General features: G+C 39.4%; 1 protein-coding gene across 2 annotated transcripts in view; it reads left to right on the top strand.

Moving 5' to 3' along the window:
• The window catches only part of PDS5B (PDS5 cohesin associated factor B), an 81,637-nt gene extending 68,389 nt beyond the window's left edge, over positions 1-13,248 (top strand). The window contains exons 29-34 of one of the 2 annotated variants that reach the window (XM_027906728.1): positions 944-1,089; positions 3,030-3,135; positions 5,641-6,083; positions 6,175-6,276; positions 9,185-9,326; positions 10,160-13,248. In XM_027906728.1, the coding sequence (XP_027762529.1) occupies positions 944-1,089; positions 3,030-3,135; positions 5,641-6,083; positions 6,175-6,276; positions 9,185-9,326; positions 10,160-10,195 (975 nt within the window). In that variant the 3' untranslated portion in view covers positions 10,196-13,248. The remainder of the gene's footprint in view (positions 1-943; positions 1,090-3,029; positions 3,136-5,640; positions 6,084-6,174; positions 6,277-9,184; positions 9,327-10,159) is intronic. The other variant, XM_027906729.1, reaches the window with a different exon arrangement.
• Positions 13,249-25,638: the final 12,390 nt, after the last annotated feature.

A 25,638-nucleotide genomic window follows, 5' to 3' on the forward strand; every position in this document is an offset into this window, starting at 1 on the left:
ATGCTCTTTTTCTTGTACTCAGTGCAGAATGAGTCTTTTTAAGTGTAAAGTTCCCTCTGGCTATAAAGGTATAACCAGCACTTACTTCCATGATGCATAGCTTTGAAAAAGGAACACTCAAAGCTGATATGATATGCATGTTAAACTTTTTTTAGCTGTCACTAACTGTAGACATAGCTAGAATCTAATATTGAAAGAGAAGATGCATAATTAGAAATGTAGGGATTGGTCTTTAATTCAGCATTTTTATACATGAGTGTTTGGCAGAAATGTGCATTCTCTCTAGGAGTAATTGAACTCTTTCAACTCTCTCAAGAGTTTGTATGAGCTGGAGGCATTCAACATGTCTGGAAGATAATCCAGTTAAATTAATAACCTGAAGCTCACCAGTGTCTGGAATTTTGGTACTTATTAGAAGACTAATATTTTTATATCTGTGCAAGAGGTTTCAGAGTCTTCTCTACAGCATTTGACTTTGGAGATTCTCATTCATTCCCAATTGAAACTAATGTGGTTGCCATTACACCTAAGCCAGTTTAATGTTTCCTTGCTGGAAGGGCCATTGTTCTGCTATTTCTGTTTTGCTAGTACAGGTGCTTATCTGATCCAGATGGTGAGCTAGTTCAGGCAGATAAATCAGCAGAAAGCAAACTGCACACAAAGTGCTGAAGTGGCTTACTGCAAGGTCAGGTGAACCAATGAGAAGGGGACAGAATCTAAGGGTACGGAGAAGAATACCATTTTTGGTGGCAGCTAGCTATTTCATTACAGCTTCCTCAGCTTTCTTCTGGTGTCTGTTGTAGCTTTCATATGAAAATGTTTATCACTTTGTGTTAAGATAATAATTGCAGAAAGTGAAATCTGTGAATATTTTAAGCATAGTACGTGTTAACAATATCTGAACGTGTAGCTTAAAATAAAGGAAATATATTTTTGGTTTCAGCCCAAAGCAGCCAATGTTCTTGGAGCAGTTAATAAGCCTCTTTCGTCAGCAGGCAAGCAGTCTCAATCCAAATCTTCTCGAATGGAAACTGTAAGCAATGCCAGCAGCAGTTCAAATCCAAGCTCTCCAGGAAGGATCAAAGGGAGGTTGGTAGACAACAAAGGAGCTTTGATATTTCAAATATTTGTAATGGAAGCTTTGAATATTTCTGTAGTATTTTTTAAGTGAAAGACAGAATTCTTTTATCTTACATTGAAGTAAAGTTATAGTACCACATTAGTATAAGTGAAACCATGAGTTTGGCCTTATGTCCACAGAAATAAATTTCCTTAAAAAAAAAAAGAGGAGGAAAGAAGAGCCTCATATATTTTGGTTTTTGAGAACAAAGTTGGGGGTTTTTGGGGTGTTTTTCAGATAGATATATATTACCCCACACACGTATATATGCACATGTGTGTATGTGTGTGTTTACACACACAGCTGCAGTCTCTAGGAACCTCACTGTACAGTTAACAACACATCAGAGATGGTGAGGACTGGTAGACCATTGTGGTGATCTCGCATGACTTCATCCTCTAGTCCTTGCTGTTTGCTGGACTTTGCAGATAAACATTGTGGGATTTTAGTTTGGTGATGAAGAGGTGAATGTAATGTAATACTACATAAGTCTTCTAGTTATCTATCTTTAAAAGTTACAGTTTGTGCCAACTTTGTAGGTTATTCATCAGTTACTGTGCCTTATGTTCATTTTTTTAACTGAAAGTCACATTGTCATTAATTTTTTTTCACAGACATTGCATAGCCCCACTATTCATATTTTTTCACAGTCTTTCAGGACTATGAGGAAATGTTATGTTTGAATATAAGGCTTCTCATTTAGTACTTCTGTGACTATTTCATACATGATATTAATTTTACATGTAGTACAGTGTTTTACAAGAAATACTTCTCTGCTAGAAAGTCTTCAGAAAGGCTTATTTCTTACAAGTCATGCAGGTTGACATGCTGAAATACATTATTGGCTGGAGACAGGTGGACTCCTGATTCTCCTTCATATCCATCAAAATGAATCTCAAACCAAATTTTAAAAAATGCTGCACTTGCAGCCTAACATGTTCTGTCATCTTCATGATCTCTCCAGTTCACATGAGTTAAACTGGTGTTTTGAGTGAAGATGTCAAAGACAGAGAGAAGTGATGGCAGTGATTCTGTATGTATGGTGTTACCAGTTCAGTCTGCCGGAATATATACAGGCAAATTTGCATCTGTTGAGATGATATGTAAAACCTAAGCTTCTGATTACGTCACAGTTTTTACAGATTTTACTCTTGTAGAAGTGAGAATGTCTTTCACTCACTATGCAGTGCCCAGGCCAAGGATTTAAGGGTTTGTACATTTGAATACCACTTTTCACTTAAACTCATAGCATATTTCTTTTCATTAATAAATGTGCACTGGTATTTAAAATGTTGGTTCTGCCTACCCCAGGGCAGATGAAATGAAAGGATTTGTGTATTGGCTTTTGTGCATTACCTTTTATCTGTGGGTCTCAGTGTTTTACATAGGCAGGAGGCATTATTGTCCACATTTGCATTTGTAGAAACTGAAATAAAAATTAAATTTCTACTGTAAACACACAACAAAAAGCAGAGGAGTGAACTGGTCTCTGAAATTTAAATCTGCAATTTTATTGCCTATATCTCAGCATAGGAAAGTATGCATTCTTTGGCTGGTCTGTCTGGGGGGATCTTTGATTGATATAGAAAAGTGTATGCAAATGTATGCAAACATGCAGATCTCTTGCAACTCAGTAAAACTCTTCTGTTTTAAAAAGCTGCTTATCTTTCCCAGTGGAAAAAAAAGTCAATGTGGTTTATGATTAAAACCTTTGTCCTGAGACCTAGATGTTCTGGCTTGTGATACATGGTGACTTTAGTACCCACAGTGAAATGTTTCTTCTGCCAAATTATTCATTTTAATAATATATTTCTTAAGAAGATTGTTGTTCTTAGTTGTGGTTGTTTTTTTTTTTTAAATGATTGCCCAGTATTATAATAATGGGGGAATACATGTTTATTCCTTCTAGGCTTGACAGTACTGAAATGGATCACAGTGAAAATGAAGAATTCACACTGGCTTCACCATTACCAGGAAAGAAAACTGACAAAAGGGACGACTCTGATCTTGTAAGGGTGAGCTGTTTGGTTGCATTGGAGATATTTCATTTTAAATCACTTTATGTTTAGAAGCATTAATTTGAACTGGTAACTGAGGAAGCTGAGCAATAAAGCAAATACAGTTCAGTGTTATGAGTACTTTTGAGCGCATTATTGCACTTTAAATCTGTATGTGAGGTGCTTAAGGTTATTGATTCAGAACTGGTTTTTGGTTTTTTTGGAACTGGGGAGCACATTATAGAAAGCATTAACTGAGAAACAGAATTTTAATTTCGTAGCAGAAGGTCTGTGTTTTAAAGATATCACTCTTCAGGATGTTTGTCCAAATTAAATTATAGAGTAACACCTTAGTTCTCAAGTTCTATGACACTGTTTAACCTCAGGGAGAAACTTTATTTTGGAAACTGGCTGCAGTTACCGGCTAAAAGGACCTGCAATGACAGATGTACATGATGACTGCAAAGGCAAATAAAGCAGAATAACGAGAATGTCACTGATCTAGATCAACAGTTTTGTCACTGAAGACATGAACTGACAGGAGATGTCATTGTTGTTCAAACACTTTTTTTTTTCCATCTTCTTCTAGTGTAATTGTTTGTCCTTTAATTTCTTTTCCTTTTTTCCTTCATATCCTCTCTAGATTTTCTTTCTGCTTTTCATGACAAAGGTTTTTCGATAGAGTGGAAGCATGAATTTGTAAGCTGACTTCTAGCTTATGTCACAAGGGAAATGTGAAGGAAAAAGCATTCAGATGGGTTTTAAGTTGTGTAACTGTCATTGTGTAGATTAATTGCCATGTGGCAAATACTAATAATGTGCTGAAATACAGTAATGCAAGTGTAAAACAAACATTGATATGAAACAGAAATACTGTAAATATTTGGACATTTGGACAATATCATGGTCTGAAATGAAATACGGTACCCAAGAAATAGTACATGGGTAATATTTTCTTTCTTTTTTTTTAATTTTCCCAGGGGCGGGGATTGGTTGGAGCGAAAAGGCCCTAATAGCTGCTTATTGAAATCTTTGCGCTGTTTGTGGCTCTTTACTGTGCAGTTTACAGAACTATAGCGTGGAGAGGTGGAGGAATATTTTTTGTCTTGAAAGCTTATGATTTAGAAAGGGTTCTGTCCTTCTTGATGTAATAGAAGGCAGGGATGCCATCCAGAAGCATCCTTGGCAGGCTTGAGGAGTGGGCCCATGGGAACCTCATGAGGCTCAACAAGTCCAAGTGCAAGTCAGCCCCAGCTGACTCAGGGCAATCCTCAGTGTCAATACAGGCTGAAGAATGAAGGGATTGAGAACAGCCCTGCCAAGAGGGACTGGGGACACTGCTGGATGAAAAACTGGACGTGAGCCAGCCACATATGCTCGCAGCCCAGAAAGCCAACCTTGTCCTGGGCTGCATCAAAAGGAGAGGGGACCAGCAGGCTGAAGGAGGTGATTCTTGACATCTACTCTGCTCTCATGGGACCCCCATCTGGAGCACTGTGGGATCCCCATTAGAAGACAGAGCAGTTCCAGAGGAAGGCTGTGAAAATGGTCAGAGAGCTGGAACACCTCTCCTAGGAAGAAAGACTGAGAGTTGGGGTTGTTCAGCCTGAAGAAGAGAAGGCTCTGGGGAGACCTTGTTGTGGCCTTTCAGTGTATGACGGGGGCCTATAAGAAAGATGGAGAAAAACGTTTTACTTTAGTAATGGGACAAGAGGCAACAGTTTTAAACTGGAAGAGGTTAGGTTTGGATTTGACATAAGGAAGAGACTTCTTATTATGAGGGTGGTAGGACAGTGGAACAGATTGACCAGAACAACCGGGGATGTACCACCACTGGAGGTGTTCAGGGCCAGGCTGGATGTGGCTTAGGGTAACATGTCCCTGCCCATGGCAGGGTGATTGGAATGAGATAATCTTTATGGGTCCCTTCAGATATGAACTAGGCTGTGAACTTGTTTTAAGGTTTGGGTGGGTTTTTTTGCTGCACAGAGCAAATGCTGAATCTTGGTACAGCTCTGACAGTAGTGGTTTGGCAGCTACCACTAATTCCTGATCTTCCTTCTACAATTGTAAATTCAGGTTGCCCACTGTCTCCCATATTAGTGCCTTGCCAGTGCCAGAGTGGGAGCCAAGTGTAAGCACCTTGCAGCTCACAACAAGAGCTTGAAGCCACAGTTTGAAAATTCCCATCCTCACCATCTTAAAGTTTTCCTATTGATAGAAAGGCAGTTAAGGATGCTCTATCCTACTGTGGTTGATATAGCTGAGGATACAAATGAGGAAGACCTTACACACTTCAGTGTTTTGACTACTCACTTTTCAAATAATCTTTCTCTCTTGCCTGGTATTTTTTATGTAGGTATGTGTTTATACTTTTGCAGATGTTTTTGAAATGGATATGGTAGACAATCTGAGACAACTTGTGTAGCTTGAAGACTGTCTTGTTGGGGGAAGTTTCTGCATGTGACTGTTTAAAATGGCAGTTTAATTTTTTAGTTTAATGGTGTAATCTTACCTTTTCAGTCTGAGATGGAGAAGCCTAGAGGAAGGAAGAAAGCAGCTATCACAGATTCAGAAGAGAAACTAGGCATAGATGACCTGAATAAATTGGGTCAAGAGCAGAAACTTAGAGGTAGTCAACGGGGAAGGAAGAGACCTGCAGTTGTTTCAGAAGCTGATGAAACACAATGGCAAGATGAAAAAAGGCTAAAAGAGGATGTGATAGAAAGTGAGGATGAACAAAACAGTCCACCAAAGAAAGGGAGAAGAGGACGCCCCACCAGAACAAATAATGGGGGAACACCAAAGGAAGAACCAGTGGCCAAGTCATCAAAAAGGAGCAAAAAAAAACAACCACCAGCAGCTGCAGCAGAAGAGGAGGAGGAGGAAGAAGAAAGGCAAACTGAAAACATTGAACAAAAACCAAAAGGCAGGCAAAATAGGACATCAAAAAGAACACAGCAGAGGTAAGTCCATCTTCTTGTAAGCTGCAGATGTTTTATCTTTGGGCATTTGTTATAATTTGATGTTTTGCAATTTGGGTCTTCCTCAAAACAGAGCAGAACCGTCTGAAACTAGTACAGTTGAATCAGCACAGTCTACGCCACAGAAAAGACGAGGAAGGTCATCACAAACACCACCATCTCAGCAAAAAAAAGTGTAAGTTTTCTAAATCTATGTTCAGTGGAAATTAAAAATATGCCTCTGTGCCCCCAAACAAACATTTACTGAAAATATTTCAGAATGCTGTAATTGACAGTTAAGAAAATAAATTACCATTGTTATTTCTAAAATGTTTTCCTTTGCTGCTTCTCCTAGGGCATTTCAAACCAGATCACGAGACTGTGAGTAAGTTTAGGGTGCTCAGGTAGCATAATCATAGCTTTACTTTTCTAGGAGAAAAGTCAATAAAGCACAGGAGGGCCCTGAAGATAGGGCTTTTTTAGGACTTTAGGAGAGAAAAGTGGTCCTGTTTGTTTTGGATGGGGGGAAGAATCAAATTGTTACTGAAGTGAAACAGTATTGTGGAGAGTTAAGTTTTTTCTGATTCTTCTTAATGTTTACTTTCTGGTTTCTGCCCTTCTTATTATGCACTTGAATCATTTCCACATGAGTAAAACGTGTTGTGATCAGTGAAAGATAGTAGCTTCTGAAAATTCTGAGGTGTATTAAGCTCCAAAATGAGGTTAAACTCTGGGGCTTGCTTCATTTTCTTGTGCCTGCTGTAGGAAAGTACAGGTATCTCTACCTTTTCTGTTCATGTACAGATAATAGTATATGTAAGCAGAGGTGTACAAGTGGTTATTTGCCCACGTGTATCTAACTGCAGCTCATGGAACAGATTTACTCTTCCAGAACCTGGTGATAAATTCCTTATCCCACTACTTCAGCACATCTGCTGTCTGATGTTTTGTATTACTCCATTGTTTTTCTGTCTTCTGGGCTTAGTTAGTGTCACATTGATCTTTCTCTGGCAGTGTAGTGTACTGATTTGCCTGATCCCCGAGATTTTCCATACCAGACAACTTTGTGTGAAGAATCTTGTACCCTCATTTCACATTCTGGTTTCGCACCAAATCACTTGATCTAGCATTTTGCACACACAATATCCTGACCTTTCTAGTGTTCTGCTTCCTTACCTCAGGTCAGATCTCTACTGCTTCTTCACTCTGTAACCAGAAACACAGGACTCAGTAGTTATTGTTACTACCGAAGTCACTACATGTGCAGTAGAACAAGAGTTGGAAGGTGCTACTGCTGTGCAGAGAAGACACACCAACAAGTCATTGTTGGGTGACATGCTGTGTGGCGTTTGTCAAAGATTGCCTCCACTAAAAAGTATCTTTGGATTCACTTCTCAGTGAAATTGGTGAAGCTGTTCTGTTTGTTTACCCCATTTTAAACAGAAAGTAAACTGTATCACTACCTGTGATCAGTAAGAAATGTATCTCTTTCGTTTGTGTGTTATTCCTGTTACAAGGAACCGGAGTAAGTTGGTTCAGGGTTCAAAGTTGTTGTATCCATTCTAGATTTCATTTTAAAAAATATTGTGGTGGTTTGTTTTGTTTTGTTTTTTAATGAGACCACCCTTTTTCCAAATCTGAAAGAAAAAGATGAGACAGTAGTAATTTTTCAGTCTTTAAAGTACACTGTAGTCAGATCTTTCTTCCTTTTCCTACATACATACGTACAGCACTTTTAACTGAAGGAATCTGATAGAATAGATAGGAACACAAGATAGAATGTATTTAGTCCAAATACTTAAAGCTTTATGGGCTCCTTGGGAATGGATTTCAAATTAGAATTTGGGATTTTGCCTCTGAAGTGATAGTGTATCCTGTGGAGTGATAGTGTATGATCTGTTTCTGATAGCAAATTAGATTACTAATTAGTGCATGTGAACAGGCTTATTTTTGTAATATGTGAAAAGATAAACCTAGCTTGTGAGTAATTCTTCTGTGTCATTTACAATTCTGTTGCTTCTGTCAGTCTTGGAAGACTTGATTTGGACTAATTTGTGTTACTTCTCAAGGGATGGTATGCTGGTTAGTGCTGAAACCCCCACTGTAATTACTATATGCAATTCAGAGGTTTTATTTTGCCCAGATTTTATTGGTTCTCGGGACTGAAAATTCCTACCACTTTTGTGGTATACTGGTGCCAGAGGACAGTTGGTTTTAATCTTTACCCTCACTGGAGATTGACGTCTATCCATTGTGTGCCTGGAACAGAGTTTCTTGTTTAATTTCAACCAAAAAGTCACCCAGTTTGGGTGCAGCAAGACTGCATCTGCAGTAAACAGGATGGTTCCGTGGTTTGATTCGGAACTGTGCTAATGTAATGTGGGTGATGCTCTGTAGTTTTGGATATATATATATATAGTGACTTTTTTTTAAGATGAGGGGGGATGGCTAGTTCTCAGGTAAAGCAAGTGGGTGCTTTTTGCTTGTGGCACAGGTCCCATAACTAAAACAGACAATTTTAAGATATTGTTGACTGATTGTTCTTGATTATCCTAATAAGGTTAATGTTATCCTGATTATCCCTAGCTCTTAGGATGAGCTGGCTTGGAATACTTGTATTAAGGTTCATTATAGCGTTAATTTCATGAACAGCAATATGGGTTCTTCTAGGTTGTGTATAAACTCCTGTAGAAGTAGAGTACATCTATTCACTGAACTGAATAGGGAAAAAGCAACAAATAGTATTCAGTGTCTGGCTGTTTGGCTTTTCCTGTTCACTTCTTGGTGTTGTTCACTGCTTCAGCCTGTATTCTGGCACTGAAGAGAAAAATCTGCCTTGTCTTTAGAGGCAAAACTTTTCAACTTTGTACTCCTAGCCCTCTGTTATGGACGAATTTTGTTTTCAAATGCTGTTGTCCAGCCTCCTAGTTCCACTTCTTCTGTCCCACTTTGGATGAACTATATAGGTGCATAAGACAAGAGTATTACATAACATGAAATTTTAAGGCTTCTGATTTTGTAAAGTAGAATGTTTGCTCATACAGTTTTTACATTTGCAGACCCATATACTGTGAAGCTAACCTTTATTTTTCTTCTCATTGTAGCCGGGCAGGGCGTTCCAAACAAGCAGCCAGTAAAGAGAATGAATCTAGTGAAGAGATGGATGTATTTCAGAGTAGTTCACCGGTCAGTGATGACATTCCCCAGGAAGAAGTAATGGAAGAAGAGGAAGTTTCCACAATCAATGTAAGACAGATGCCTGAGATTTTCTTTGTGAGTCTTTGTGGTGATCCTCAGTGTATTGATGATCAGAGAATGACTTCTCCTGTTCTCAGAATGACTTCTGTTCTTAGAACTTATCCCTCCTACTTTAAGATGAATGGGATGGTTGTCAGCTGCCACTGTTGTGTAGTGGAGCTGCACTGTAGTTTCTCAGAGAAGCTGCAATTCTTAGAAAATACCTCTTTTTGTCAAGCATCTTAAAGTTTCTGTTCTGTGTAACCTTTCTCATCTATCTGCCAGAATTGTGTATTATCTAATGGGAATTATTTTCCAGGTAACTCCTGCTTATTCTTCTCAGCTGAACTGTGATAGTGAATAAATTCAAAACAGACACACAAAATGAATAGTACTGGAAAATAAGCATGACATCTTGGAACAGAATCCTAAACTAATTTCTTCCTCTTAGCAGCATATACACATATGTTAAAATAATTTAACTTTTATATTTATTTCATACAACTACATTACCGATGTTAGTAGTAATACTAAAAATTTAGCTGTGAATGCCTTTACACTTTTGGACACACCTGATGATTGGAGCATCTGAGTTTATGAAAACAGAAAAAACTGGTTTTGAATACAAGAAGGACACAGGCTCAGTAACATCAAATGAAGTTATATCCTGGTCATTGAACGGGAGTTTGCTTGTGATAAAATAAATAATGAATGCCACTGTATACAGTTATTCAAACATTATTGAGCAAGACTGAGCATTTTTTCCATTATAATATATATTTGTTCTCAGATTTTTCAAAATTTTTCTGTAAAAACATTAAAAATACTTTTTCTCCAAATAGGTCCGTCGCAGAACTTCTAAAAGGGAAAGGCGATGAGTGAGCATGTAGTTACCAGCCTTCCAGGTGAAAGCTTTGAAGAATGCTTTTAATATAAAGCTTGAGACTGAATGAAGCTGTTAGTGCACAAATGGGGTTGCTGACAAAAAGACAAAACCTATTTTCCTGCCCCTGCATTTGAAGTCCCTAGGTCACAAGCTTTAGCCACACACATGTTGATATCATTAACTGTGGATTTTTGTGAAGTGTAATGTGCGCTGGCTTTGTAGACATATGAACTAAAGAAGAAAACTGTAAATAGTTCTTTTTTTAATGTTTCTGACTTATAAAGTGCTTGTATAGCTTTTATCTGCGGCTTTAAACTGACAGTACCCCACTGTTTATTGGATCGATTGATTTAAAAAAGAACAGTTTGTTGAAAATTGATCTCAAGCAATATCTGTCAGTGTTGTATTTGTACTCTTGTTGACATTTAACTGTGAAAAAAAAAAATCAGTTGAACAAATAGTGCCACTTTCTTTTGCCACTATTTGTCCTGCGGAGGAGAAGAAGAAAAAAAAGTCTTTGTTTTCTTCATGAATATAACCTAGTGTTTACCTTCAGGCACCTACTTATCATCAGAGGTGCTAAATTACTTTCTTTTACAGTTGAACAATGTTGGATAGAATAATACAAGAGATGCAAATTGTGAGAGAAGTTTTGTTTTACACCTCAGTATTGATGCCAGACTTTTCTGGACTTGTAGTGGCATTGAAAATTCAAAAAGGATTTAAAATATTTTAATTTTAAAAGTGTGTTATTAAATAATGTACTGAATACCCTACCCATTTTATCTTCCCCTATCAGTTTTTATTAATCTACTGTATCAATAAAATTCTGTAACTGAGTTTTTAATAGTCTAGTATGTTAATGTGTATAGATATCTCCTTCTGAACATGATGCAAAGAGCAAATTATTACTACATTATAATATGAAATCTGATATATAAACATTAGTGAAAATACAGTTCTTATTACAATGTAAAGTTAATCACAAAGAGAAATTTTATTGATGCAGTGTGTCTTTATAAAGCTGTTCTTGAGAGCCAAGTGTTTTGTATTTTATAGTGAAGTTGCATGTTTATGAAAAATGTGCTGAAAATGGGATGTAATGTTTTTTTGGAAACTCGTATCTAGCAGTAGTATATGGTAGGTTGCCTCATGAAAGAACCTTTTATTGAGAGTTTATTGTACCTTTCTTTTTTTTTTTTTGAGCCAAATTTTTTTGGTATGAAGAGCTAAGTTTTTGTTGAATAACCAGCTGTCAATTATTACAGTCAAGGTATTCAAGATTTGAATGAAGCTCTGTTTTTGTTTTGTGCTACCATAGAGAGAGGTTGGGTTTTGTTGGTGTGTTTTGTTTGTTTTTGGTTTTTTTTTTTAGGTATAATCTAAAAAAAAAAAAAAGAAAGTAAACAAAATGCTTATAGCAGTATCCTGTGTGCAGTTTTACAGTTTACAAACTGTGTCTTTGAACCAAAATGTATCAGTTACTAGACTATGCTTAGCCAAGCACACATTATACTTTCAGGTGCTGTTCTCCCTCTGGTACCCTACAGTTGTCAACACATGAAAAATCAATTTCTGACCTAAGAAAATTTTATTTTCGTTGAATAATGGAGCATTTTCATATAATTTGTCAATAAATAAGTTATTGTTGCAAGGTGGCCTGTAAAGATCAGAGAAAAGGATAATACTAAACCATGGATTTACTGATTTACAAAGTGTAAGATTACTAGTAAGGCAAGCAATCCTTAGAATTTTTTTGTTATGCTTTTTTTTTTTTTTTTTTGTACCAATGGAAAAAAAGTATTATAAACAATTAGGCTATTCTGCCTCATCTTAACATCCCCCTCTTCCAGTATTCAGCTTTTCAACATTTGTACCTATAGATATGGGGGAAATGCTGCCTTGAAAGGCCAATATGGTTGAAAAGAATTGACTTTGAAATAGTTGGCACAACAGAACTGGCTTCTTATGCTTCAGCAGTGCAAATGCAAGTTGTTGAGGTTTTTTTTATGGTATAAAATAATAAAAAACTAGCTTTATATTTTCCTCTTTGACAGAATTGCACTGAAGACATTTGTGGAAGATGTACCTTTAAGTCCCTTTTATACAAAAAATATGAAAAATTGATGCTGAAACTGCTGCAGACTCTTGAGGCTTTATGTGCATAAACATGGTTAGGTTAAATTTCATCGAATATTGATGCACCATTACTGATCATAATGTTTATTGTAAATTTAAACTATAGTTTTGCAAATGTTGATTTCTTGGGTTATAATGTGTAACTCATTATTTCTTGAGAAATAGGCACAGCAAATATTTCATTCTTATATTCAAACCTCTTCTAAGTTCATTCTCATCTCATATAAAGAAAATGAATATTTTATGTACTAACATTTTGAGATCTGCGTACAGTAACTACAGTAGATTATAATTATGTACAAAAGATATATTGCTAACATTCAGTTAGCATGCTCTTCTGCAATGATAATGTTAAGTTTATAAAAATGTACTGTATTACATTAAAAGATCAAATTGAACTCACTGTAACAAGTTCTAGTATGACATTTTTGTGAGATTACCGAAGTATCTTGCTGTACTTTGCAGCAAATTAAGCCTTTGTTACATTTCCTTTTCTTGCTGCAGTGCAACAGGAAACTCTCAGTGATCTGTAGTTCATATGCAAAATCCAAACAGGGATTGTGATCTTTATATAATGTATAAGAATAATTCGCTGGTTCCAGAAACATGATGATCTTTTACTTGTTACCTATTGAGATAATGAATATTTAGGGTCAAGTTATCCACTAATAGGAGGGAAACATGAAATTGCTTGAAAGTTCTAGTGTAAGTACGCCTGTTCCACCTCGGATAGTCTAGAATTCTGTATTAATTATACTTGCCTCTGTCAATTGACTTTATTTTCTGGCAAAACCGAACCCTTTTTCAAATATTTTGGCACTTGCTCTTTTGACATTTTGATCTCTGTGAACAAAAACATTAGAATTTACAAAAAGATATTCATATTAAAGACATTTTTGTCAAAAATGAATACGCTTAATTTGTAACTTGAAAAAAACTTGGAGTTGAATATTAAATACATCATTCTGGCATAGCATTTGTCATCTGATAGTCTAAAAAAGACACCACCAAACTTGAGAGGTGTGTGTGCAGTTTTCTTGCTCCGTTTTTTGCATGTGTAGGTCTTGACAGATTATGAAAATCTGATTTCATGAATGCACACAGTAGGTTTTGGATCTTGCAAGTTTATATCCCTGTCATTCTGTGGGGTTAATTCTTAAATGCATTCATCCTATGCAAATACAAGTATAAACCCAAGTACATTATGTTTGAATATTCTCACACTTGTGCACACAGGGCATGCAAGCATCTTACAACTGTATACCAGAGGTATATGAAATTCTGAGTTGGTGAATGGAGTCATTTTAGACTTATCTGTGTTTAATTATTTAGTTCATATATATCTATAGCTATATATAGTAGAGATTGATGCATCTCTACCTCATCAAAGTAGGTGCAAATACTTTTTTGAAGAGACACGTTCAGGTATACCACTGCATTTGATCTAGGCAGCGTGTCTACAAACACACATGGCTGAGTTCTAGATGGCCACCCCTTTAATCTGATGGTTCTGTGATGACCAAAATGATAAAATTCACCTGCCCAAGACCCTCTGTCCAGTCATCCATCAGGAGGAGTAGAAGAATCTGAATATGTTCTTGTTTCCCGCTGTGCTCACAGACTGCCATTCTGGTCTTCGCATCTTTGTTGGATGTTGCCTTTACAGAAGATGTTTATTGATTTAGGTACAATTTCCTAACACTGACAGAAGCGTCTTACATTCCACAGACATTAGCAAACTTCCTGCCCTGTCAGTAGGTTTGTCCAGCATACTTAGGGCACCTGCTTCATTGCGTACTGCACAGGTCCTGGTATTTTGTTGCTAGTGGAAAGGCAGGAACCTGAATGTTGGCAGCTGGGATGGAAATAGAGAAAAAAAAACCCACCCAGTTTGCTTTAAAAGTTCTTCACATTCTGCTGTCTGAAAGGTCTGACCCCTTTACAGCGGTCTCCAAGTGCCATTGTGTTTGTATGGGCAGGATAAACATGGTACAGTACAGTGCATGTATACCATCATGGAAAGGTTTCACTCCTGCATTTTTTTCAGTGCCTCACTACAGTCATGATCTGGTTTTTAGTGGCACTTTCATTTCCATAATGTAGATATATATTTTATATTCTTTTGAGACAGCGGCATTATATCATATCTATGTAAGAAGGAAGTCTCTCAAATGCAGATTTCTACCCCTGCAAATCACTGTTTCAGCAATCGTGTGATACATTTAGAATTAGTTTAATATGTAGCTTCCTTGAGGGATGGATAACATCTTATAAGGTGTTTGTTTTGCCTAGCCATGTCTCTGATGCTTGTGTCCTACCTCATGTATGTAGATACAAAGGAACGCAGTATTTTGCAAATGGAAGCAGAGTTACTGAATACTGTGCCTGCTTACTTGGAAGTAATTTTATTATTCAAAACAAATTGCAGTTCATAAATTTGTTAGTGGTTCTGAACACATCCAGTGATCTGATGGCTTTAGAAACTATGTTCTGTAGTACCATGTCACTATTGTTGCAGCTCATTAATTTTCTATGGATAGAAGACAATTGCTTAAATTAAGACACGCCTTATAAGAGAACAGGTGAACTTAGTAACGATCTAAGTAGTACTAACTTCAGTTGCTGTTATAATATAAAGGAGTGTGTTAAAATGAAACAACCTTGCCCTAAAAAGCTTTTTCTTTAGTATGTTGGAAAGACAAGCTGATAATCCAAACCAGTTTTCTCCTAAAGTCACAGCACTTTGAAACAGTCTGGTTTGGAACAACTGGCTTTTTTGGTAGATATACTTTGAACTTCCAAGTTCCTGTTTCCTTGGAGTATGTTTCAATTCAGCAAAATTAAATTTTTGTAGACTAAAGATATTTTGAAGAATAGAGGAGTTTTTAATCCTTATTTAATAAAATAATAAGGTGGTTATTTTAAGCAAGGAGGCTTTGGGGGTTTGTTGGGTTTTTTTTGATTTGTTGGGGTTTTTTTTATAGCCACATCTATAGATACAGTAAATTGTTGCATGTACATCATGTACACCACCATTTTTTTGGAGTCCTTGACCTGCAACATACTGAAAGGCAGCAGAAACTGCCTTTGTGTTTTCCCCAAAATGCATTTACTCTTATCCTTCCATAACCCTTTCAAAATACGAAGAACTGGAGGAAGAAGGGAGAGAAAAATTATGATTTTATTTATTTTATGCTGTATTATGTATGGTTTAGGTGATGAAAAAACAATGTGTGTGCAGGTGTGTGGTTGGGTGAAAAATGGGGTATTAGATATGAGTTACTGATTTAAAAAGTGTTAAAGAGATGAGTAAAGAGTAGAGAATCAACAGATAAATGAGGCAGGAATGCAGTTACTGGGTACCAGATGACCTGAGATAGCAGTCCTGTATTCAAGATGAAAGCCTAGATAGGGGAAACTAAGTTACTGATAATGATACAGTAATTATCAACATCTATTTAAGAGAGGAAAACTGAGGATATGTTGCTTTCTTTGGTTTGGAGGAGGAGGTTGGAGTGTTGAAATATGTGTAAGAGCATGCATAGAATTGAGACTAATGCCAGGGGTGTTTGTGGAAAGAGGGCGATGGCTGCTGCTGCGGGCAAATGTCATTAGTAAGGAATTTGGAATAGTTTGACAAAAGAGGATTCAAACCTCCATAGGTAGGAAGATAAGGTTAAGGCAGCATTCACTTAGGCCCAGCACTAAAATTGAGGCAAAAGAAGTCAAGATATAAGCCATCTGGAAAAAAGTGCTTTCAAAGCTGCCTAATAGCAACAGTCTGCACAGGTCCACACTGCAGATAGCAGTATGTAACCATTGGTAATGATGTCTCCTACAGTGCCTCTCATGAAATCTTTCAATGTGACCTCTTTTCTCAGCAACTTTTTGTGAAATCCTGATAATCTTACTACTAATCCTGATTTCTTACTAATTTCAGTATACCTTTTCAGCAGCCTGAGCAGCTGGGGTGGTTCTGCCCTTTCTTCGCATGTAGTTGTCTTCTTCTACAGGACAATGTGAGTCCTATGCCCAGCCATTGCTGCTTTGGCAACATGGGTTCTTCATTGAGAGGGTGGTTGGTCACTGGAATAGCCTCCTTGGGGAAGCAGTCATGGCACCAAGCACACCGGAGTTCAGGAATGTCTGGATGATACTCTAGGTCGCGTGGTTTATTTTTAGGCAGTCCTGTGAGGAACAGGGAGTTGGACATGATGATCCTTATGGGTTCCTTCCAACTCAAGACAGTCTGTGTTTTTAAATGCTGCTGTTGTGCTGCTTGTTTCACAGCCACTGAGTTATAAGATAAAAGCTGTCATCAGACTGCTGCCCGACTGCTGCCCAACTGCAGGGAGTATTGGAAAAGGTGTGTACAAGTTTGGTAGTTGACAAGAGAATTAGTAATTGAACTGCTGCTACATTTTGATACCTCATTTTCTCAGCTTCTAGTGAACCAAGCTCCTTCCAAGGTTATAGTACTTCTCCAAAACTGTGAAGCTATCTTCCAGTATCTGGCTGCATTATCCAATGAAATGGCAGGTAAGGACTCTCCTGAAGCGTTAATAGTCAACTAAGTGCTCCCAAATACAAAACAGAGTGTAAGTCAAAAGGAGGAATAATTAGGAGAGATTTAGGCAGAAGTTCAGTTCATTCCTTCTTGCCGTTGACATTAGGGAGGAAACAGGTCTATGTTCAGAATGTTAAAAAATTGAAGATTATCGCACTAGGGAAGATCAAATTTTGCCAAACTATTTCTGGTAGTCATAGAAGGAAGAGGAAAAGTTACTCATAAAATATGTATCACCTCAGCGAGATTTAATGATTATGTACTTAGGTACTATCCTGAGAAATGTGTGATGGTGGGTTATGGGATATTACACTAATTCTGCATGGGATAGTATTTTAATCTCTGTAGGGATCTAAAAATTAATTTTGTTTTCATCTTCCTAAGCTGCTCGCCTACTTTTGTTGTTTATCCTTTTATAACTGGTATTTAATATCTGGTCAGCATCCATTGCCTGCTTTCAGCTTTTACATTTATCCAACATACAGAAGTGAGAGATGGTCATGACACAGAATTGCTGTAATTTATTGCTATCATATTTATTTAAAGTATTTGATATATCAGGAGAACACTTTAAATCCATACTTAATTCATTAATATGTTCAAAACTTGTGACTCAGTCTTCTTAGTTTCTGTGCTACTCTTTGATATTGAATTAGGAACATTTGGAATGTTGTTTTCTTTTGTATTGCTTTCTGTTCATGCAAGAAAAAGTAGTCCTTAGTATTGTAGCCATCCCTGCTTAGGCATCTGCCATCCTATTTAAATTCAAGACTGATGAGGACTTCTAGTAGTAGTTGAAGACTGGGGTCATCCCATTTTGTTAGAAAGGGACTAAAAATACCCAGTGTTCCTCAGTTTAAATTTCTGGGGTGAATGACTGGGACAACTGGAAAGCTTCTCAAGGTGGATCCTGTTTGAATCTCTGCATTCCATATTCTTGGTAATGAAATGTGATGTTTGTTATAGCCATTGTCTCTGCTAGACACAAGGAGATACTCTCACATCCCTTTCTGTTGTCTTTCAGCCACATGTCTCTATTCCTCTACTGTGTTCATTTCAAAAGCAGTGGGACTTTCACCTTGGTCAGAAATTGCTTCAAATCTTTTTCTTTTGCTTTTAGGTGTAATTTGTCTGTCACAGTCTTGATATCAGAAGGCATTTTTGTTTATTTATTTATTTTTAACCACATGAGTTCAGAGCCCTGGACATCTTAGCCATTCATTTACCCTGCGGGCATTCTGTCTAGGTGTTCTGCTAGTTCTAACCACTGACCGTACGACAGGATAGTAGTCTGTGTCCAGACCCTCTGTGAAGTACTTCTAGGAGGTCAGTGATCAGAGTGAGTTCTGCCAGGACTTTAGATGACTTTTGGAGCAGTGCTTGAAAATGGGCTGTGAAAATTTGCACCACACGAATTCCATAATGAGAGCTGATGGGGATCATCTGGCACGCTGATACAACACACAGTGTGGTGGGTTCCAGTCCGCTCTGTACAGTTCCTTTGTACTACTCATGTCTAATGCCACAAATAAATATGAGGAAAACCAATTTCATCTCAAGAAAAAACCTGACTAAAACTCTTAAGGTCTGCCTGCTCTGTCAACAGCAGATGTGCTCTGCTCTTTTCTGCACATTCACTGGCCCATCAGGCTTTGATGAGCATCAGTAATTAAAAACAGCCCCTGAGAAGGAAGTTTCATCTCCCACCATCACTGGAACATGTACCTGTTTGCACAGATCTGCTATGGCTGAGAGCCAGAGCTCTGCACAAGGAAAACTCATAAATGAAAAATGATAGAATGGAGTAAGGGAATAAATTTTCAAACCTTGAGAATATCATAGGAAAAAAAGGAGATTCAAAAGTAATGGATAAAAAATGCAAACTTGCAGATTCTTGTAGATGGCCTTTTAAAGTAATGCATTGAATTTGATACTGGTGGTGTTTGGGTAATTTATTGAGAAAGTGTCTCTGTGAATAAAAATCAGAAGTATTTCAGTACTCCACAAAGAGGAGTAACTTTGCTGAACACTGCATGAACAGCCATGTAGTGACCAAGTCATGCAACACTTTATCTGCTGAAAGGAAGCAGTATGAATTCATGTTCCTGAAGGGAGACAGGTTATGCATTTAGATTCTGGCAATGTGGTATCACTTAATCCCTTCAGTTTAGCAAGCTTGCATCCAAGGGAGCACTTCGGATGAGTCAGTCAGGATGAGAGGTTAGGTGGTTTACTGCTCAGGTGGAGCAAGAGGTCAAGGGAAGAATAGGCGGTTACAGAGATACAGAAAAGGCACAGATCAAAATTAGCTTACCAGTCACTGGTTTAATTGCACCCTAGTGGATGAAGCTGGGACATGAAGATGTGATTTCTGGGATGGGAAGAAGCTGCAAGCTAAACTCCCTCCTGTGCATAATCTTCGTGGTAATCCATAGAGCATTTCAATCCAGGCTGTATTTGAATTACATGAGACAGGGAATGGGTATTCTGGCTGCTTATACCAAAACATGAATTTTTTTCTCTTGTACCTGTAGGTAGCCCAGTTCTCAGATTAGGAGGTATCAGTCAACCAGAGGGGTAGAAACAGTGGTTGGAAGAGTGGACTCAGAGGGCAGTGGTTTGAAGGCTACTCTGCCTCAAGGCTGGTAATGACTGACTGGGATCTTTCCTGGGATGTGCTGTGTTTAATGTCTTTTTCAGTGACATGAGGAGAAGGCTGAGTGCTCGCTAATGAAGTTCCCAGATGACAGAAAATGGAGGGGGGCAGTCAGCATGCTGTCACACACAGACACCTAGCATCCTTGAGGGAACGGGACCTCCTCATGAAATTGAATAAGCACCCATGTGAAGTCCAGCCTCTGCACATTAAGAACCCTTGGCAGTGATGCAGGGCTGGGGACTGACTAGTTTGGGCAGCAGATCTGTTGAATGTCAACTGGGGCAGCTGGTATAGAGCACTGGGGGATGTATTAATAGCAGCAAAGCCAGCAGGTGATTAGGAGGTAGTGATTATTCCCTCTACTCAGCACTTGTAAGTCCACTTCTAGGTACTGTGCTCAGTTTTGGTACCTTAAGAAAATGAAAGGCTAATAAATTCCTGTGAGTTCAGTGGAGAGCCACCAAGACGGCCAGGGCCTGTGCAGGAAGGCTGACAGAGCTGGGCTTCCAGTATAGCTTTGGATGACCCAAGAGCAGCCTGTTGATACCAGCATGGGAGTACTGAGAGGATGGATCCAAGCTTTTCACAGCAATGTGTGATGGGAGGAAAAGGGGGACAAAGTCAGATGCTGAAGCTTGGTGTGAGGGTGGATGCAAGGAGAAACTTACAAAGACAAACTGACCAGAATGGGATGAGTAAGGCATGGGATCAGGTTGCCCAAGGAGATTATAGTCTCCCTCAGAGATTTTCAAGAACCACCTCTGTAAAGCCCTGAGAAACCTGGCTTCACCTCGTGGTTGACCCTACTTTGAACTAGATTTTGAACCTTCTGAGGTCCCTTCCAGCCTGAATTATCCTATGACCCCGTTCATGTAACAGCATAGCTTTTGAGCTGGGAATCACGAAATAGGGCAAGTTTGTCTGGCTTGACAAATTAAGGTCACTCTGTTACAGCGTTGTTCAACTTTTATTCCACTTGCCATTTAGCATCACCATTGGTAAGTGTTAGCATAGTTCAGAAGGTAACAAATACAAAAGATTGGTTCATCTTAATTTTTTTAAATGTGGGTTCAGAGTAGTTTATCCTACATTTGTGACATATGTATATATATTTTTTTTTTCCCATGCCTGCACACATGCAGGCAGCTTGAATTCAGATTTTCACTTCTAACTGATTTCTAGGTTGTGGTATTGTGCAGTGTGTATTATTATTACAAGTCATGAGGTATATTCAAAGCCCTGTATGGCCATGGGCTTAATTCATTGTTCTCCTAATCCACTGAGTACTAAATTCTAATTTAGGATACTGTGGTGGACTTTCGATCTTTATAATAAGGAACTACTTTATCATAGTTAGACTTGTTTAAATAATTTTAAAATTATATTATATGGTAAGATGAATATTCCTTAGTGGATGATTGCCAACTAAAGACAGACTTGGGTTGCTGGAGACACACATTTGAGGAATTGCACATCTCTTGGAGCAGCCAACAGGCACAGCAGTTTGTGCAGCAGCTTCTGGACCGTGCTTTGAAATCTTGTGGACATTTTGAGAGTTTCTTCTGGGACTGATGGAGGACTTCCAGAGACATTCGAGGAGCATCACTCTACTGCTGCTTGTGAGGATACTGCAACCTCAGACAAGTCTGGCCTGGTCCTGAAAAAAGGGTATTCTGAGCTGTTGAACTGGTTCCTGGCTGAAGTGAACACGTGCCTTTTCAGCAGGTATGGGGCAGCCCTTCATAAGCACTATCTGGCAGAGGACACAGCTCCCCGTAGCAGCAGTCAATGCAGGACAGAGCCAGGGACCTCTCTGTGGGCAGCAGGCACGTGCCCTGCCATGGTGAGGATGTGCCGCAGAGTACAGACCCCAGCAGTGTTGGGTTGACAGCCCCTGTGACACCAGCAGCCTCACCCCCAGCACAGATCCGCAGGGCTGGGGCTGAGGGATGCTGGAAACCTCTCACCAGGGCTGGGGGAGATGAGCTTTGGTGCCTGGGAGGGTCTGTGTTGCCAATTAGCAGAACTGTGGGAGGATGAAAGTGTCTGTGCAGCATCAGGGATGACAAGAAAGATCAACCAGACCTCCAGGACCCTGCAGGTACAGAAGCCTCCATCCCCCTCCCCCCTGGAAAAAAAACTGCAAAACTCCAGTTAAGGAGGCAGAGTCTGTTGGGTGGAAAAGCAGGACTCCCACTATGACAAAGGTTGGGAGCTGGTGGTTTCTGGGTCCAGAAGCATGGTTCCTGCTCCCCCTGCAGATCTGCTACTGGGGAGGGATTCACTGTCTGGCACCAGACCAGGGACTGAAAACTCCCTCCAGTGCAGCTCTGTACCTCAGCTGGTAGCACTGGGAGAGAGCAGAGAATGGCCGCATTGAACACTCCTTCTACTGACACAACCTGGTGTCTAGGGAGGCTTGCTGGGGACTTGGATCGTGCTTTTCCATATGGGCACCAACAATGGACCTTGGGAGACTAGAAATGACAGGGGAGGGAAAAGGCAACCCATCATCAAGTGATGGACCAGGATGGCAAGCAAAGGGAATCAGGAAAACAAAAGGGCTGAAAGGGGCCAATTTTGAGAAAATGAAGTATCTGCAGCAGAGCTTTATAGGGAAAAGTCTCCTGTCTTATGGGAAATCAGAACATCTGCTTGACCCTCAGCAGTGCTGGTACATGTGGCATGATCAGCAAACAGGAGAAATTGAGGGTCTGCATACAGTTGCAGGGCTATGATCCAGTTCGGATCACAGAGATATGGTGAGGTAACTCGAATGGCTGGAGCTCCGCCATGGATGGATCCAAGTTCTTAAGGGAGGTTGGAACAGGAAGGTAAGGAGGTAGAGTTGCCCCACACCCGAGTCTGGGAGGGGTGCATGGGGCTGTCTGTGGGATGGATGAGGAGCCAGCTGAGAATTTACTGGTCAGGATTAGCAGACAGGCCAACATGGTTGGCATGTTGTGGGTGTCTGCTAGAGACTGCCTGATCCGGAAGAAGTAATTGAGGCCTTTTTTAGTCAACTGGAAGAGCCTGATGGCAGAGCTGCTCTGCTGGCATGAACTGCAGATAAAAGGCTGATGGAGCAGCCTCTACCTCATTGCAAAAAAAGTTTTATTTGAACTCAGGGTTTTTCATTTAGTTCCCTCTTATAACACTTGGGACTCTGAAGAGCTATTTATGTTCATGGGTAAATGGGGTGTTTTGTTAAGCAGACATAGTACCATAACCGGGACTATTTCCACTAATCTGGTATTCCATAGGGATAACTCTGTGTGTTCCTTCTCTGTCATAGATCTTATCTACTGAAGAAAAAAATCCAACAAAACAAACCAAACCCAACAGGCCTTTTTCCTGTGTTATGTATGTAATAGTTATTTGCAGGTTTTTTAACTTTCCTTCCCACTAGGATGGCTTAGGGTTTCTTTTAGGATGTGGGAGATGCCAGTGTGTGTGATGTGAGCCGCAGAAACCAGGTCAAGCACAGGAGTTCATGACTGGACTAGCATTTGTTGGGGAGAGGCTGACATCAAAGGATAGAAAAGTGGTTGTACTGGGAAGCTGTGCTATACAAGAGAGACAGACTGCCTCCTGTAGTGGCCAGAAATGGGTGCCTAGGGGAGAGTAAGAACAGGATAAAAATATATATTAACTCCCCCGGACATTACTGTTGCTGTGAGTTATTTTCAGTCCAGAGGATTTCCTGAGCTTGTGGTTTAACTGTTTATTAACTTGCAATGGATCTCTCTTCCAAGTCCAGCCTTCCTTTCAACCCACTAAAGCTACACATGCAGGGCAGCAAGGAGCTACTGTGAGAACTTCCTCTGTAGATGTGTTTCTGAATCCAGTTCCTACTGCTTCCGTTTGACCATCCCTAGTGCTGGTGGCAGATGACATGCTGGAAGGTCAGCCCTTGACCACCCTCCTCATGTACTTAGGCCGTCTCAATACTGCTTCGGTTATCTGTGGTTTGGGGGTTTTTTGAAGACTATAAAGAAGCCATTCCATATCTTTCAAAGATGACAGCAAGGATAATCAAACTGTTCCTGTTCTGCTGTTTCATTTTGACATGAGAAAAGTGGACTGTCCTCAGTTTTGGCATGGTGATGGTTCTTTATTCCTTCTGATAATTCCTACCACTGTGTTTTCTTCTTTGAGCACTGAGCTGCTGTTTAAATGAAAGCATTTACCAGAAAGTCAGTCTTGCTCATGAAGGGCAAAATAGTTGAGAGAGTATCAAGAACAATTCCTAGCTGTGAGAGAACTTTAATTCCTCCATCAGGGATTGCAGTTCTTTGCATTATCTAAGTAAAGCTTAAAATGGAAAAAACCAGGAGAAGAGACAGTACTTCCTTAACCTTTGTTTCCTTTAAATGCTGGTTGCTCTCTGCCTTGGATAGCTGAGCAGTCTTGCTTAGGATCATGAACGCTGCAGTGGCGCCAGTGTAAGGTGAGCCAACACTTCATTATCCAAACCCAGGAAAGAATTTCTTCATCTGAAGCTGTTCAGTTTCCCTTTACCATGTGTTCTTGTTAACTTCCTTCAACCTATTAAATACTCCCAAATTCCTCAGTAGCTCTGTTCCCTTGCTTACTGCAAATTTTTGCAAAATATTGCAGGTCAAAGTTTACCTAGGCCTTAAAAAGTTTCTGCTGCAACAGCTGCATTCACCATTTCACTATCGGCTTGCAATTTTTGTAGGTAACTGCTTCTTTCCATTTTTAATTCTATTAAAGGATAAATTGATAAGTTTTGCAAACCAACCTCTGCACACACCAAAGTCAGTGTGACAGCTTTTGTTTTCAGTGGGATTGAAAAACTGTCCCAGATCAATCTATATTTCATTGAAACAGCGATCTGGTTTTTGTACCTGGGAAAGGGTATGTGTTTCTCAGTTGTATGACTAATATAGTATTTAATGAACTTACTAGCTGGTAATTAGCTAGTGGCACATATAGATTTACCATAATACTATGCTAGTCTGCTACTAAGCAGTCAAAAGAAAAACTATAAGCTTGTAACACCTGAAGAGGACAGATATCATTGGTAGTGCCACTCTCTTAGCACGAGCTCCCATTGCTTCAGTTACAAACACGCAGATTTTGTGGCTGGTCTCTTCAAAATTTATGGTCAGCCCTGCAATATCTGATTCTTTAACTTGGGTTTCACTTAGCCTGTGGTGCTGTCATCTGTTTATGCTTCTGTGTCTGTCTGTTGCATGTTGTGTTCATATTTAGTATCAAAAAGATGAGTTTCATAGTCTTGATTTGATTTTTTTATAAGTAAATACCCTTTTCCAGAGGTTCTTCAGAAACAGGCCTGATTGTGTGAATGACTTAAGAGATGGCTGAATGTGAGCAGCAATGAAAACGGTGCCAATTCCCACCCCCTGTCTACATTTCATGTTGCTGTGAACAATGCCTCAAAGTGTCTATGATTCTGTTGGGTAAGATGATGTCATGCTCATTTTTTTCCTTGGTTATAATGGTACAGATGCACACATCAGACTCTGAGAGAAGACTCAAAAACCTCATGTTGAGGTGACAGAGAGGAGGACTGAGTTGTAATGGTTCAAAATGGTTTGGTAGTTTCTTGAAGGTTGAATATCTTCATGTTGGGACATCCTATGGCTTATGGGGAGAGAGATCCTGGGACCCAACTCGTGGTGGCCTGAGCTGGGGAGCTAAGCAGCTGCATCTCAGCCTGGAGTGTCCCACTCACAGCAGCTGTCCTGAAATGGTGGCAGAAGGTCCCTCCCAACCAAGAGAGAGGTGCAAGAGGACATGTGTCTGCACCTTGCCCCTTCCTCATTTGAACAACAGCTCGTGGCCCTTCGGGCTGGGCTCTGGCCCGGTGCAGGCAGAGGTGCTGGGCTGTTAGCATTCCACATGCTGACTGAGCAGGTGTTCTTTGTTTCCTCCAGGGGAAGGAGGCTCTGGGCCAGGGAGAAACCTCCTCCCACAGGCTGGGTCTGCTGAACTGTCACATCCATGCTGTAACTGTGCTAAAAATTATCTGCTTGTGCAAGATTTATATATTTTAATTAGCATGGTTTGGTGTGGGGGTATC

This window comes from Empidonax traillii, unplaced genomic scaffold (assembly GCF_003031625.1).
Source record: "Empidonax traillii isolate 1590-97213 ecotype Southwest subspecies unplaced genomic scaffold, ASM303162v1 scaffold1347:size381947, whole genome shotgun sequence".
In the NCBI taxonomy this organism is placed as follows: domain Eukaryota; kingdom Metazoa; phylum Chordata; class Aves; order Passeriformes; family Tyrannidae; genus Empidonax; species Empidonax traillii.